General features: G+C 41.6%; 1 protein-coding gene across 1 annotated transcript; it reads right to left on the bottom strand.

The window, feature by feature from the left end:
• Positions 1 to 562: 562 nt before the first annotated feature.
• On the bottom strand, positions 563 to 2,530 carry TMEM139 (transmembrane protein 139). Its single transcript, XM_010009853.1, has 2 exons — positions 2,283 to 2,530; positions 563 to 971 (listed from the first exon to the last, which is right to left on the bottom strand). The coding sequence occupies exons 1-2, from the start codon at positions 2,528 to 2,530 to the stop codon at positions 563 to 565; spliced, it is 657 nt and encodes a 218-aa protein (XP_010008155.1).
• Between the last annotated feature and the right edge of the window lie 10,335 nt (positions 2,531 to 12,865).

The following is a 12,865-nucleotide window of genomic DNA, read 5'->3' on the forward strand; positions in this document are numbered from 1 at the left end:
CACACTGAGAATGCCCAGCAAGTGCAGCAGACAGGTAGCAACAATGTAGACTGTAAGTTTGTATTGCTGCAAAGCAGCAACTCGGGGAACTACAGCCTCAGTCTCTCAGTAGGGGTTTTAGGGTGACTGATGATTGCAAAGGTGTTTGTAATGCACAGGCAGAACCTACTTAGTGCTGCATCTATTCCTCCCCTTTCCCAGGCAGCTTCTCCTGGCTGCATCCTACAGTCCTTCAGAGGTCCTTTGGCAACCTCTTCTCAGGATTCAGACTCCTTCCCCATAAAGGTGTATCTCCAGTTTGAGAATTGTTGCCAGGTATAATACAGCTTTCCTCCCAGTAGTTTTTCGAATCTGCCAAGACAAAGCATTGTGGTATTGCATTGGTTTGTATTTTGTGCAAAAGATTCTAGTGACATCAGAAGCTGTGTCCGTAGTTCAGCTCTGGTTCAAAGAACAGTGAGGCAAACTTCTACAGTTTCAGGTGTGAAAAATCTCTGCTCTTTCACCTTCCCTCTGTATTGGGCAGAGGATTTGGTTCTGCATTCATGGAAGGTGAAATGAATCATAATATGGAGGGCTGGAAGGCATCTTCAAAGACATCATCATTGTCAGCACTCTCATAAGCAGGCGGTGGAGTGAGTGGCTCCAGTGGTTCAAATGTGTCTGCAACACCTTTCACTTCATGGATGTCTGAAACAAACCGCTGCAGTCTTGGGGGCAGCACCAGTTGCAACTGCATCCTGGATCCTGTGTCTGTCTCAGAAGTGCACCTTGGGTCTGGTGCCACTGACACCCTGAGAGCCTCCACCATCATTTCTTCCTGGATGGATGATTCAATAACTACGTTGTAAGGAGGAGGCTCACTAAGTGGCGAGGGTACTAAGCTTGGATTGGATGCAATAGTCCATATTGCTGGAACTGACATGGTCATCACTTCCTCATACGTAGGTGCTTCATAGGCAGCGTTCACCCTATGTGCAAAAAGAGGAATGGCAGTTATAGTGATTATTTTACTGCTTAGTTTATGCAGAAGAAGGTAGTGCAGATAATATACTATTAGGACCAATCAATAGATAGGACTGAGACACTCTATCTCTCATGGGATTACTGTATGTGATATTCTGCCACTGGATCAGCTCAGTTGTACAGCTAACTTAATGTCTTGCTTCATGATCAGGAGAATGGCTCATCAGACCATTTCCCCACATTCTCCGGAATAAGTGAGGAAACCCACACTGTTCAATTCAGTGTCCTAGGTTTGGCTTGACGTCCCTCATGTTAAATCTTCTACCAGTTAAAATTTAGTATTGAGAATTACTACTAAGTATTTCTTGGAATAAAACAGGACCTTGCTTTTTTAATACGTGAGCTCAATGTTCATCTATTTTTATCAGGAAAAAAAACAAGTATTTTAATTTAGTTTAAACAAGGACTAATTATTTTATGTTAAGAAGAGTATCTGCAGAGAAAAATGTTATTTTAGAAACATTTTCCTTTTTAGGTCGTATTTTTAAATAAACATAGTAATTTTCTTCTAGTAAGTTCCCAAGCTAGCAAAGCCGAATATAGACTCCTTTTTGCATACTCTTTCTAAAAAGAAACACACAATAACATTTTGCTGTCTTACAAACTCTGTATTTGAGCATGTCAAGTCATTTATGGATGTGATAATGATTATCTGGATTATACAGACAAGGAAGCAAAGATACAAGTAAACTTACACTCTTCAACTACTGCAGGTAAATTGGGGTTAAATTAGATAACACTGAGAACCTGCAAATGTGCATGAAGCCAAAAAGATGTGGAAGAATTCAGAGCCTCTCAAACTCGGGGTTTATTAGTGTGCAATTGGGTGTTTAAGACTGGAAACACACCCAGTTACAGGTTCCTTTTTAAAAGTTTGCTGAGGAACAGTTGCTCTAGAGATAAGGTTTATAGAGCTAAACCCAGCTAAGATTCAGTATTGCCTCAGCAGTTTTTCTTTTTCCTTGTCTGACTCATTGTTTGGCAAGACTTAATTACGCAAAGAAATATAAAACTGCATCTGGATCTGTTTAACCTTGGAAATTGTTAGTGGATCAGTTCCTAGGGGGAAGAAAATACATATCGGACAGGATACAGCACATGCATGGCAGAGACATTTGCAACCTCCACCTGAAGAATGAAGGAAAATGACAGAAAAAGAACTTTAGTCTTCTGGAATAGAGTCTGTGTTTTGTGTCCTAGGAGAAGGACTGAGGAGAGAGAGTTAAAGTAAGAGGAATAACCAGGTTGTTGCTTACCCTGCTTGGCTTTGCCTGTTTGGAGGTATCTCGTTTGCGTCATGTCGCTGTTGATTCCTCAGGTAACACTCGACAAACATACTCAGCAAATAGCCAATCAGGCACACTCCCCCTACCCCTAGGAAGAAGTAGCCTACTGGATTGACATTAGATGAAATGGCCAGCATGGTGACCCCAATGAGAAGAGCAGCAGTGAAAAGAAGCAAGAAGGCTTGGCGGATGTTCTTCCAGTGTGTCTCTAACCACATGGTAGTACAGATGATGGTAGCAGACACTTGAAAACAGATGCGCAGTTAAGGGGACAGACATCTGTGGAAGATGGAATAGTTTTTTCAACATGAAACAGAAGTCATAAATATCATGACCAAAATAAGAACATACATACTCGAGTACATGCCATCATGAGAACATGCAGCTATGCACATACATAATATCCCGGGGAAATCCACACATAAATGCATGCCAGTGTAAATGTACTAGCATTTCCTATGTGAATGCATACTGAATAATGGGAGCATTTGAACACACAGACCTAAAATGCATAAACAGACCATGAGCACTTATTGCCCGGCTTATCTAAAAAGGACTAGCTTCTTAATAGAACTTAGAGCAGTCTAGGATGCAGATTTGTGGTTATTATGAAGGTGAAACACAGAATAACTTTAAAGGTTAATTCTAGGACATTTGTACATTGCATAGCAAACATTCAGATACTAGTTCAGATCCTGGAAAAAAAGTAGCCTTATTAATGGGGCTGTCTGCCCCAGTAAATACAACATGTAACTTCAGTGTAGCATTATAGCAATAACATTACTTTAGGTTCTAGATGCAGCTGGGGTATGTCTGGTTTAGCAAGACGTAGGCATGTGTTTGAATATTTGCCTATATCCTCAGTTCTTTTTGTGTTGATGTGCTTTTTTTGCACCATCCTCACACACAAGAGCCTCTCCTGTCCCCCATTCCAAACCCCATCTCTGGGAAGGAGACAGCACTTGCACTACATGCAGTCAATATGAAACACATGTCAGGGATCTCTGTATTCAACAATTTTTGTCTGTCATTTTGCATGTGTTATACTCACTTACATATATTGCACTATTTTCATGAAGACACTGCCAAGGACAAAAGCATGACACAATGGGCATTTTTTTATGAGCATGCATCTCCTAACAAATACAGTTTCCATGTTACGTTGTGTGCTTTTGCACACTAAGTGCGTTCCCCTGTTAGAGCATAAATAGATACATATAGAATACATACAAATGCCAGAAAAAGAACCACATTGTTTTTCAGCATATACTTACCAGAGGCAGGTTTCGGTAGGTAGAAACAGTCATGTTTTACCTTCTCTCTTCATCACAAGATAAAATGTGCAAGCATTTCTGTCCCTGCTCCTTGCCCTTCTGACCTGAGGATGGGACACTGGTGAAAACTCTCCCTCCTTTTGAGTTTTCTTGTAGGGAGACAATGAAGATTTCTTTTGAAACTAAAAGCCAGCCACTACTGAATGATGGGAAGATGCCGTCGTATGAGTTTTGAGTGGGAAACCTTGTTTTTCCAGGTTCTTAATCCAAAGCAATTTCTAGATGATCACATACCTTCTACTCTTTTGCAGCTCTTCTAGGTCTATCCCACAAAAGCAGGAAACTCCTGAGGAAAGAGGGCGGAGTGAGCAGTGGGGCAGTGCTTACCTGTGTCGGATCTGTTTGGTCTGCTTTACTTTAATGAGATAAACCGCCCTGAAAGCTATGTTCTTCCACCACCACCGCCCCACGCATCAGAGGAATCTTGATCTCTGCCTCACAAAGCAGGAAGGACTGCTGGCCCAGCCCACATCACATGGCCTGCACGTAAATCTATTTGTGAGTTCTGTAAAATGGAAATCTGTACATTTTTTGATCCTGATTGCGTGCTGTTTGTCACATGTTGTTTTATCCCCTGTTTGATTTTACGAAGGAGGCAATGGTTTATTATTTCAAAGAGGGATGAGTTTAAATCCTTTTTACTCCTTGATGTATCTGGGAATGAGAGGTACTGATAAGCAACAGAACAGGTACTGAATTACTTTGTGAAGTCTGTTACCATATGAATCTTTAGAATAGAATAGAATAGAATAGAGTAGAGTAGTGTAGAGTAAAGTAGAGTAGAGTAGAACAGAACAGAATAGAATAGAACAGAACAGAACTGAACAGAATAGAACTGAACAGAATAGAATAGAACTGAACAGGACATTCCAGTTGGAAGGGATCTACAACAATCATTTAGTCCAACCACCTGAACAATTCAGGGCTGTCCAAAACTTAAAGCATGTTGTTAAGGGCATTGTCCAAATGCTTCTTGAACACTGACAGACCTGGGGCATCAACACCTCTCTAGGATGCCTGCTCCAGGGTTTCACCACCCTCTCAGTAAAGAAATGCTTCCTAACGTCCAGTCTAAACCTCCCCCGGCATAGCTCTGAACCATTCCCATGCATCCAGGATGTCAGGGAGAAGAGATCAGTGCCTCCCTCTCCACTTCCCCTCCTCAGGAAGCTGTAGAAAGCAATGAGGTTCCTTTCAGCCACATTTTCTTGAAACAAGGCAGACCCAAAGTCCTTAGCCATTCCTTACAGGACATTCCTTCCAGCCCTTTCACCAGCTTTGTTGCCCTCCTCAGGGCACATTCAACCACAGCTGGGCAACTTGTCCAGAAGGATGCTGCCATAGTAATAGCCTTACTAAAATCCAGGAATTTCTACATCCACTGCCTTCCCTTCATCCACTGCTTGGGTGCCCTTATAAGATATAAGATATTAAATGAGCTAGGCAGGATTTTCCCTTTGTGAACCCATGGTGGCTGTGCCTGATGATTGCATTATTGTTTAAATGCCTTTCAGTAGTACCCAGTATAATCTTCTCCATAGTTTTTTCCAGGAACTGAGGTTAGACTCACAGGTCTGTAGTTCCCTGGGTCTTCCCTCATACTCTTTTTGAGGACTGGAATAACTAGTGAGTAGGGATCTCCCCAGACTTCCAAGACCTTTGGTAAATGATCGAGTTGAAGAAGATGGTTCTTCTTTCAGTCTCTAGGAAGCATTTCACCTTTCCCCTGTTTCATCTTGCTATCTACCCTAACTTCTGCCCAGACTGCTACTGATTAACTTAGTACCTACAGTAAGCTCACTTATCAGCTTGCTCTGCAGGGAAGCTTGCTTTATTCCTAAGGGCTTGTAATGTACATACCACGGAGCAATTAATCTCTCTGCAATCATTATGTCTAGTCTTCCCTATAACCTTGTCCTGAAGCAATTTCTAAGAGTCTGAGCAAGTACTGGGGACAAAGTGCTACTGAATCACCTTTCCCTTTGTTGTCTACCTCTGCTTTTTCCTCCTAAGATTCAGCTTAGTCACCTTTGTGAAATATGACGTGGATTGAGCTATGGTTGCTATGTTTCTGGTCAAGTCTAATGTCTTGAAAAGGAGAAATCAAAACCCAAGGGAAGTTATGCCTATGCTCAGATGTTTAAAAAACAGTGTGTAACTTTGGGAAATGCAGTTGTGCTTGACCTGCCATAGTAGAATGTTCACAGATTTCCTGGGAGCTGGCAATCTCTTTTTGTCTTCCAACTTATTCCAGTTCTTACAGGACAATAGTTGAAAGTTATCATATGCATAGTCACTGTATGGTTGGGGTTTTTTGGCATGGCTGCTTTCTACCTGCAGTGGCTTTTTGCTGTGTACTGAGGTTGAGATGTGGTCACAGAAGGATTGATACTGCAAAGATAGCTTCTACTGCTGCAACTAGTTCCTCAGCTGTCACTGGGATAGCTAAAAAATGTAAATCTACAGAGACTGAGTCAGAGACACTTGTTATGTTGTGCACAACTAATGGATTTCTCTTTCCTGAAAGAGGGGAGTCACATTTAATGTGACAAGTGCTTCCAAAGCTGGCTGCACACCTGAAGTCCCTAAGTACTTAAAACTGATAAAGCAGAGCCTCTGCTTCTGCCATGAGAAGGATGGCTAAGTAACAAGCATCTAAAAAGTATATGATATATGAGGGTTTTTATCTCCTCTTACAGCCTTTTAAATTCATTTACATCATGTTTTGCTTAATCTTTTTATTCTGAGTTCTCCTTAGGGCCTGGGCTTTAAAACTGAGAGGTTTCATTAGCATCAGTAAAGCTTTCTGCAGCTGGCTTAGTTTAATGACAGAGTTCAATCTGGTATGTATTATTTACTTTTTGTTGGAGGACCTTCTATACTTGTGTAGAAACTCTGCACATTGCAGTACTTCTGCTGATGAAAAATCAGTTGTTACTGTACATAGGATTAAAATTGGCAGTATGCACTCTAGTGAAAGAATTCACCCATGCGATTATAATGCTATTAAATGGAAAACTACAGTGACTACTCATGGTTTTGCTAATTTAGAGCTCCTAATGTGGATCAGAAAGAGGACTAGATGACTGTGGCTAAAGGTGAAGAAGGAGAGCAGTTAAGATCTTACTGCTAGAACATGGTGAAAGAATCAAGTGGAATACCCACTGCAGAAAGAACAAGTGAGCAGAAAGAAACAGTTGCAAGATGAAATTAAGGAATCAATTGAGGATAGTTGAAAGAACACAGGAAGATCATATGCTGTCATTCTAGACTTTACAAGGTGTTTCTGGAAATAAGAGAAAATAAGACCTGTATATGCTGAGCTGCTTTACTGTGGAACAGTACAGCCAAAGGACATGAGAGGCAGTGAGAAAAGTTAATGTGTAATTGCCACAGAATTCCCATTGCCTATCTTCCTCCCTGGTCCTAGTGACATATTCTTGCTGCTTATATTGCCAAACCTGTTACGCACTGGACCCCTCCCTGACATGTTCTAATTGTTAACAAGGCATAAAATTAACCAGTAAAAAGGGAAAAAAATTCTATCTTCTGTTGGGTTAGTAAACTAACAGTCACAAAAGCATATAGGAAACACCAGTATGGCCACAAGTGTGGAAGGCCAGAGAGAGAGAACTTGGTAAGAAAAGAAATAGGAAAGAAAAAAGTTAGTAAAATCTATTTCAATGAAGGCAATTTTTGCTTGAAAACTCCATCTATAACAGTGATCCTTTTTATTTTTTTCTTCTTCATTATATATTCTCTGTTCAACCACAACACTGTTTTACCACTAGTTTTCACTGTGCTTTGCTCCAGCCATGTGCCATAAAGGCAGCATATCTCAGAGAGGAAGCTTGATGTGGTTCCTTTTTCTACCTTAGGAAAAATGGATGTTAGGCTTCAGTTACATTTGTGCAAGTAGGGTGTTCACAGAAGTCAGTGAAAGAGCATTTTTTTCCTTACTTTATGAAAGCAAATAGACACATAAGCTGCAAAGAATGTAACTTTTATCTTGGCATGGTTCCTCAGTGTGCGAGCTGTCAGTATATTTAGTGATCCGTACAGGTTTTATCCAGTCCTGGCATCAATTTGCACTTCTAATGGGCATTGCCAAATTAGCAAGAGCACATCATAACATATTCCTGGTACGTGCCATGATCATGCCTTCCGGTATTGCAGTTTGTATGGCATCTGAAGTTATCCTGGTCCACTGTAGCATGGCATTGTGAAGATGTTTTGGATGGTTTTTTGCTGTGTGGTGAACGACTGTTTCCAAGGTCACCCATCAGCTGCAGGGACATTGTCTTAAAGAACACCATGCCACATCACTGGCAGGCCACGCTGCTGTTTGTAAATAGTGCTGTGAAAGCAGGACAGCACTTTTGCTTTCTCCTGAAGCAGCAGCAGTTGTGATACTGCAGCTCCTATTGTTTGTAAAGGGAAGCTGTTTTATCAAGGCTTCTGTTCTCAATAGCTTTCTTGTTCACTGTAGGCAACAAAAACCCAGGACACTCAATATGTGTATATCTGGTTGAACTGATGGCTTTGAAAGAATTTATTAATGGTGATAACTGCAAGTCCACTTGTTTCATATCATATCTGTATTCACAAGAAAAGTGATGGCTGGTTGCAAAGGGTCTTTCTGTGAATATCGGAGAATTTCGGGATAGAGTGGTCACAATTCAGGACATATGTGTTGTTCTGAATGTTCTGATTCGTATTTGATGCCAAAGATGATCCGTGTGATGGTGCCACTGTTTCTTGAGAAGAGTTCTCATGTCTAATGGCTATTGGCAACCTCTTGATTCATAAGACTGTTCTGTGAAATCCCTTGCAGATGAGAGATGTCAGAGTGCTTCAGAGACAGTGTGAACTATGTGAAAAGCTCTCACTGACACTTGGCTGAAGAGACTTCTTTGAATATATTGGAACTACTGATGAGGTATATACTTTTGTCCACTGCCTCCTCTTGTTCTTTCTGCTTCTTCCAAATTTTGTGTCACTTGTTAAAAAGGGATAATAGTCTCCTGTTTGAATCACCATTATATGACCCTTTACTTCTCACACTTAAAAATGTGGAAGTGTGACACACACAGACCTCTCACAAGTTTCCAGTTTACACCTTGCCGTAAAATCCATCAATACTGACAAAGCCTCCAAGTCTCCACTGATAGTGATGAAGTTTCCCAGTCTTTGATGGTGCTCGTTTTCAAGCTTTTGATGGCGCTATTGTTTCCAAGTCTTTGGTGTTGCTGTATTTACCCTGATTCTCCTGTTCATCAAGCTACTCAGCAACGAATCATCAAGACTTCATAGATTTCTGTTTCAGCCACTGCGATGGGATGTACATTTGGCCATCTGAAGAGAAGATGAAGGGCCTTCATGATAAGAGCTGACTCCTCTGCTTCCTTGGCGATACCATGTTCACCTGCTATTCTTGAAATTATATTTGCAAAGTAGGGGATAGGGCAGAATCAGAAATGTGTGGAAGTGAAGGTGATTTGTCCAATTTCCTGTGAGCACTGTAGAGGACAAATGATGCACTGATCTTTCTTTACGCAAAGTCCCCAACAAGTGTTTGCTCGTATTGAGTATTACAGCTTTCTGCATCTCTTGCTTCTGCTTGCTGCTGTCCTGTTGAGAAGTGTCCTTGCATGGCAGCCCAGCTACAGTAAACGTGGTTTAGCTTGTCCCACAGTTTCTAAAATTCCAAGCCTGAAGTTCATGAAACCGGCAACATGAGTTTCTACCAGATCAACACATTTCATCGTGGGCCTGGAGAAGGTAGGACTACCTTAATTTCCATGCAAACTATGAATGGCTTGTTTAATACAATTAAGACCAAAATATGAATCATTCAAACGCCTCTAGAGATCTTTTCAGATATTATTTCTTATGCTCCTATTTTACAGTTTGTGGATTTGCAGGCTGGTTTCCTTACAGGTTGTGTTGTAACTGGAAGGTCAAACAAGTGTAGAATCTGACTGCAAACATGTTTCCAAACAAAAGAAAGCCAAAAGTAAGGCTTCTTCTGAATTGTGGCCCTCTGGATGGAGATGTTTTGGTTAGAAATTGCCATAGTAAGAGGACTGGGTTGTTGTGGGTTTTTTTTTTGTTAGGTCAGTAAGAGATAACTGAAGTGAAACAGCTTGAAGAACATACAGAAAGAAGTGAAAAATAAAGCCTGATGTTCTGCAAACCGACACTGGATGTATGCCTTTGAATAAGTCAAAGGAAAAAAAGATACCGTTTGGGACTGACAGATGAAATCCTGATATTATAAACAAAGAGGCTGTGGTTAGGTGATTCCCCGCATTTGACATGCCCATGCAAAACTCTTCAGAGTAAGACAGTAATTGACTGTTGTTGTGAGACATTGTCTGACAGTACTCCAGAAAGTTTAGGGAGCACATGTCTGCAGTAAGTAAACTCGAAGCCACAGATTCAGTTTTTATTGCAGGGCTGATAGACAGGGTATATTATGTATTTTATAAATATATGTATACCTATACTGTAGAGCCCACACGTCAATTGTAACCGTGTCCTATTGTGATACGTACTGTACAAACACAGTAAGATGTATGTTTAGTCATTCACACAATCCCCCACATTTCTTCATTAACAGATTTCCTATTGCTATTTCTAGGTATTTAGTGTATGGTTCCTAAGTGGTAGACATTTTCTTACTGAACATCATGAAGTGTTTATTTTTAAGACATTATATATGCCAGGTATTTGTCTAAGTAAGTGTTGGCTGTCCTCTGCTGTACTTACGCTACTAGACCCTCCTTACTCTTCGTGTGTCATTACTGGTTAGCAAAGAAACGATCCACTATTTTGTCTCTGCATAACCCATCTTTGCCCCTTTCCAGGTGGCCCCTCATCGTTGAGTAATCAGTAGGTGCTTTTTGAGGCAATTCTCTTGAGGAATTCATTGTGAACAACCTGCACGTTGTTTGTTTACTGCCCTGATTCCAGTAAGTCACAATATCCTCCCCTTCCTGAAACTAAGGGCACTGTATACTTTTCTTCTACTGAGGAATAATAGAAAGGAAAAGAGAAGCAAGGACTGTTCTCCTAGCTGAGAAGCTGATCTCTGATTCAGGTCCTCTCAGTTCAGCTTCCAGTTGCTACAAACCTTTACACTGTGACTTTAAGCAAATCTCTTTGCAGGTCTCTTGGAGAACGAGTGGTTTTAGGATGGAGCCTCACTCTTACACTGTGCCTTGCTCATAGGGCAGAGATTTTACTGAGCTGTCGCGCAGCCTCCTTCAGTGGGAAAAAAGAGTAGAAACGTTTCACTGAAATCACATTTCGGGATCAAGTCTAAAACATCATCAGTGTACTTACAAGTGATCTTTCGTGCGTCGGTGTGTAAGTCCTATCGGGTTTCCCTAACGTGTTTAGAGCACGGTAGTTTGCGGACACTCCCTACCCCGCGCCCGCACCGCAGTGGATCGTGCCGTCCACACTAATAAGCAGCTCTTAAAGAGACCGCGGCAACTTTATAATTCCCCGGGATCCCGTCCAAAGGAGGAGACTCCTGACAGAGGAGGGTGGTCTGGCGGTCCTGTCGCCAGGGACTCCCCAGCTTGAGGGAGTTTGACAGGAGCCGTTCCCTGCTAGCCCTCGTAGTGGAGGCTGCTTTAACCCCTTCGGCTCCCGTCAGAGTTTCAGGCTGACAAGAGATGTTCGTGGGGAATAATCCCACCTGGTTCAGATGATCTGCACAGATAGAAATTGAGAGCAGCTTTATCCCTAACTCTGCAAAAGAAACCTGTCTGATTGCCCTTCCATCCTGGCATTCCCCTGTTGTCCTCACCTGCACTGACCCTCCAGGTCTGACTTCCCTTTCTTCCCATCCTGTGTATCTTCCTAAGAGTCCCAGTGCCACTTTGGAAACTTGTGGGTACATACACAGCACAAAAACTGTGCATGTGTGCCCTATCCTTCTGTTTGGATTAGGCCAGTATTATTCCCCTAGCTTGAACAGCATTTCATTGCTGCACACTGTTAAACTTGGTGACCCAGCCCAGGCAAGGCCCCTATCTTCACCTGTGTGCTCTTCAGCCTTCCCTCACTCTAAGGGCTTGCCCCTCTGCTGCCAAAAAAGTCTGTCCATCCATCTGTATTAACATGACCCTGGCAATCCTTTCATGTCTCTGCCTTGATTTCACATGTAATTCATGGACAGGAACTGGCTTTTTATGTCTGTATATTACAGCTTTTGAGGGACTGGGCTGACTAAGGGTATGAAGAAAGTGTTTCTTTGTTAAAATTATCAGTTAAACACAATCATGAAGTGAAGTGTGCAGTAAAGCCCAGGAACTAAGTCTTTTCTCTTAGGCATGATTATAATACAGATAATGCACTAGTGCTTGCAAAATATGAGCTTCTTAAGGCTGCCTTCCTCTGCTAGAGCTGTCCTCACATCTCGTGTTTTTCCCATCTGCCTGAGCTATCCTGTTGTTGAGCACCTGTGAGATACATCCAGGGCAAGACTTGCTGGATGCTGCAAACTCTCTCTGATTTTCAGAGCGCTCTCACTTATGCCAAGAAAATCCTTACCCACTGAATGATTACAAAACCTCATCACTTCAGGGTGGAAACCAGTGAAGAATTTCAACTTGGTTATGATCTGATATGCTGCAGAACATGAAGCCCTTCATTTTGTACTGAAATGATGAACTTTTAGCTTTTGAACATGCTGCAGAATATGAAGCCCTTCATTTTGTACTGAAATGATGAACTTTTAGCTTTTGAACATGCTGCAGAATATGAAGCCCTTCATTTTGTACTGAAATGATGAACTTTTAGCTTTTGAACATGCTGCAGAATATGAAGCCCTTCATTTTGTACTGAAATGATGAACTTTTAGCTTTTGAACATTTCTTGCCACAGGTGTTCTAACACCATAGCATAATCAGGATGGAAAGGTTTCATTTAGGTCAACTGCCCTACACAAGATGAACAACTTCAAAGCTAGAACATGCTGCTCAGGGCCTTGTCCATTTGTCTTCTGAAGGTCTCCAAGAATGGAGATTACTCAGTCTTTCTCTTCTTCCCAATACTGAACAACTCTCATGGGAGGAACCAATTTTTCCTTACAGATAGCTGAAATTTTCCTTGGTGCAACCTGTATGTTACCTCTCATCCTTCTGCTGTGCACATACATACACCTAGAAGCCACTTCTGTGGAGGAGCTGCTTTCTCTCTTCTTAA

This window comes from Nestor notabilis, unplaced genomic scaffold, assembly GCF_000696875.1.
Source record: "Nestor notabilis isolate BGI_N333 unplaced genomic scaffold, ASM69687v1 scaffold8642, whole genome shotgun sequence".
Taxonomy (NCBI): Eukaryota; Metazoa; Chordata; class Aves; order Psittaciformes; family Psittacidae; genus Nestor; species Nestor notabilis.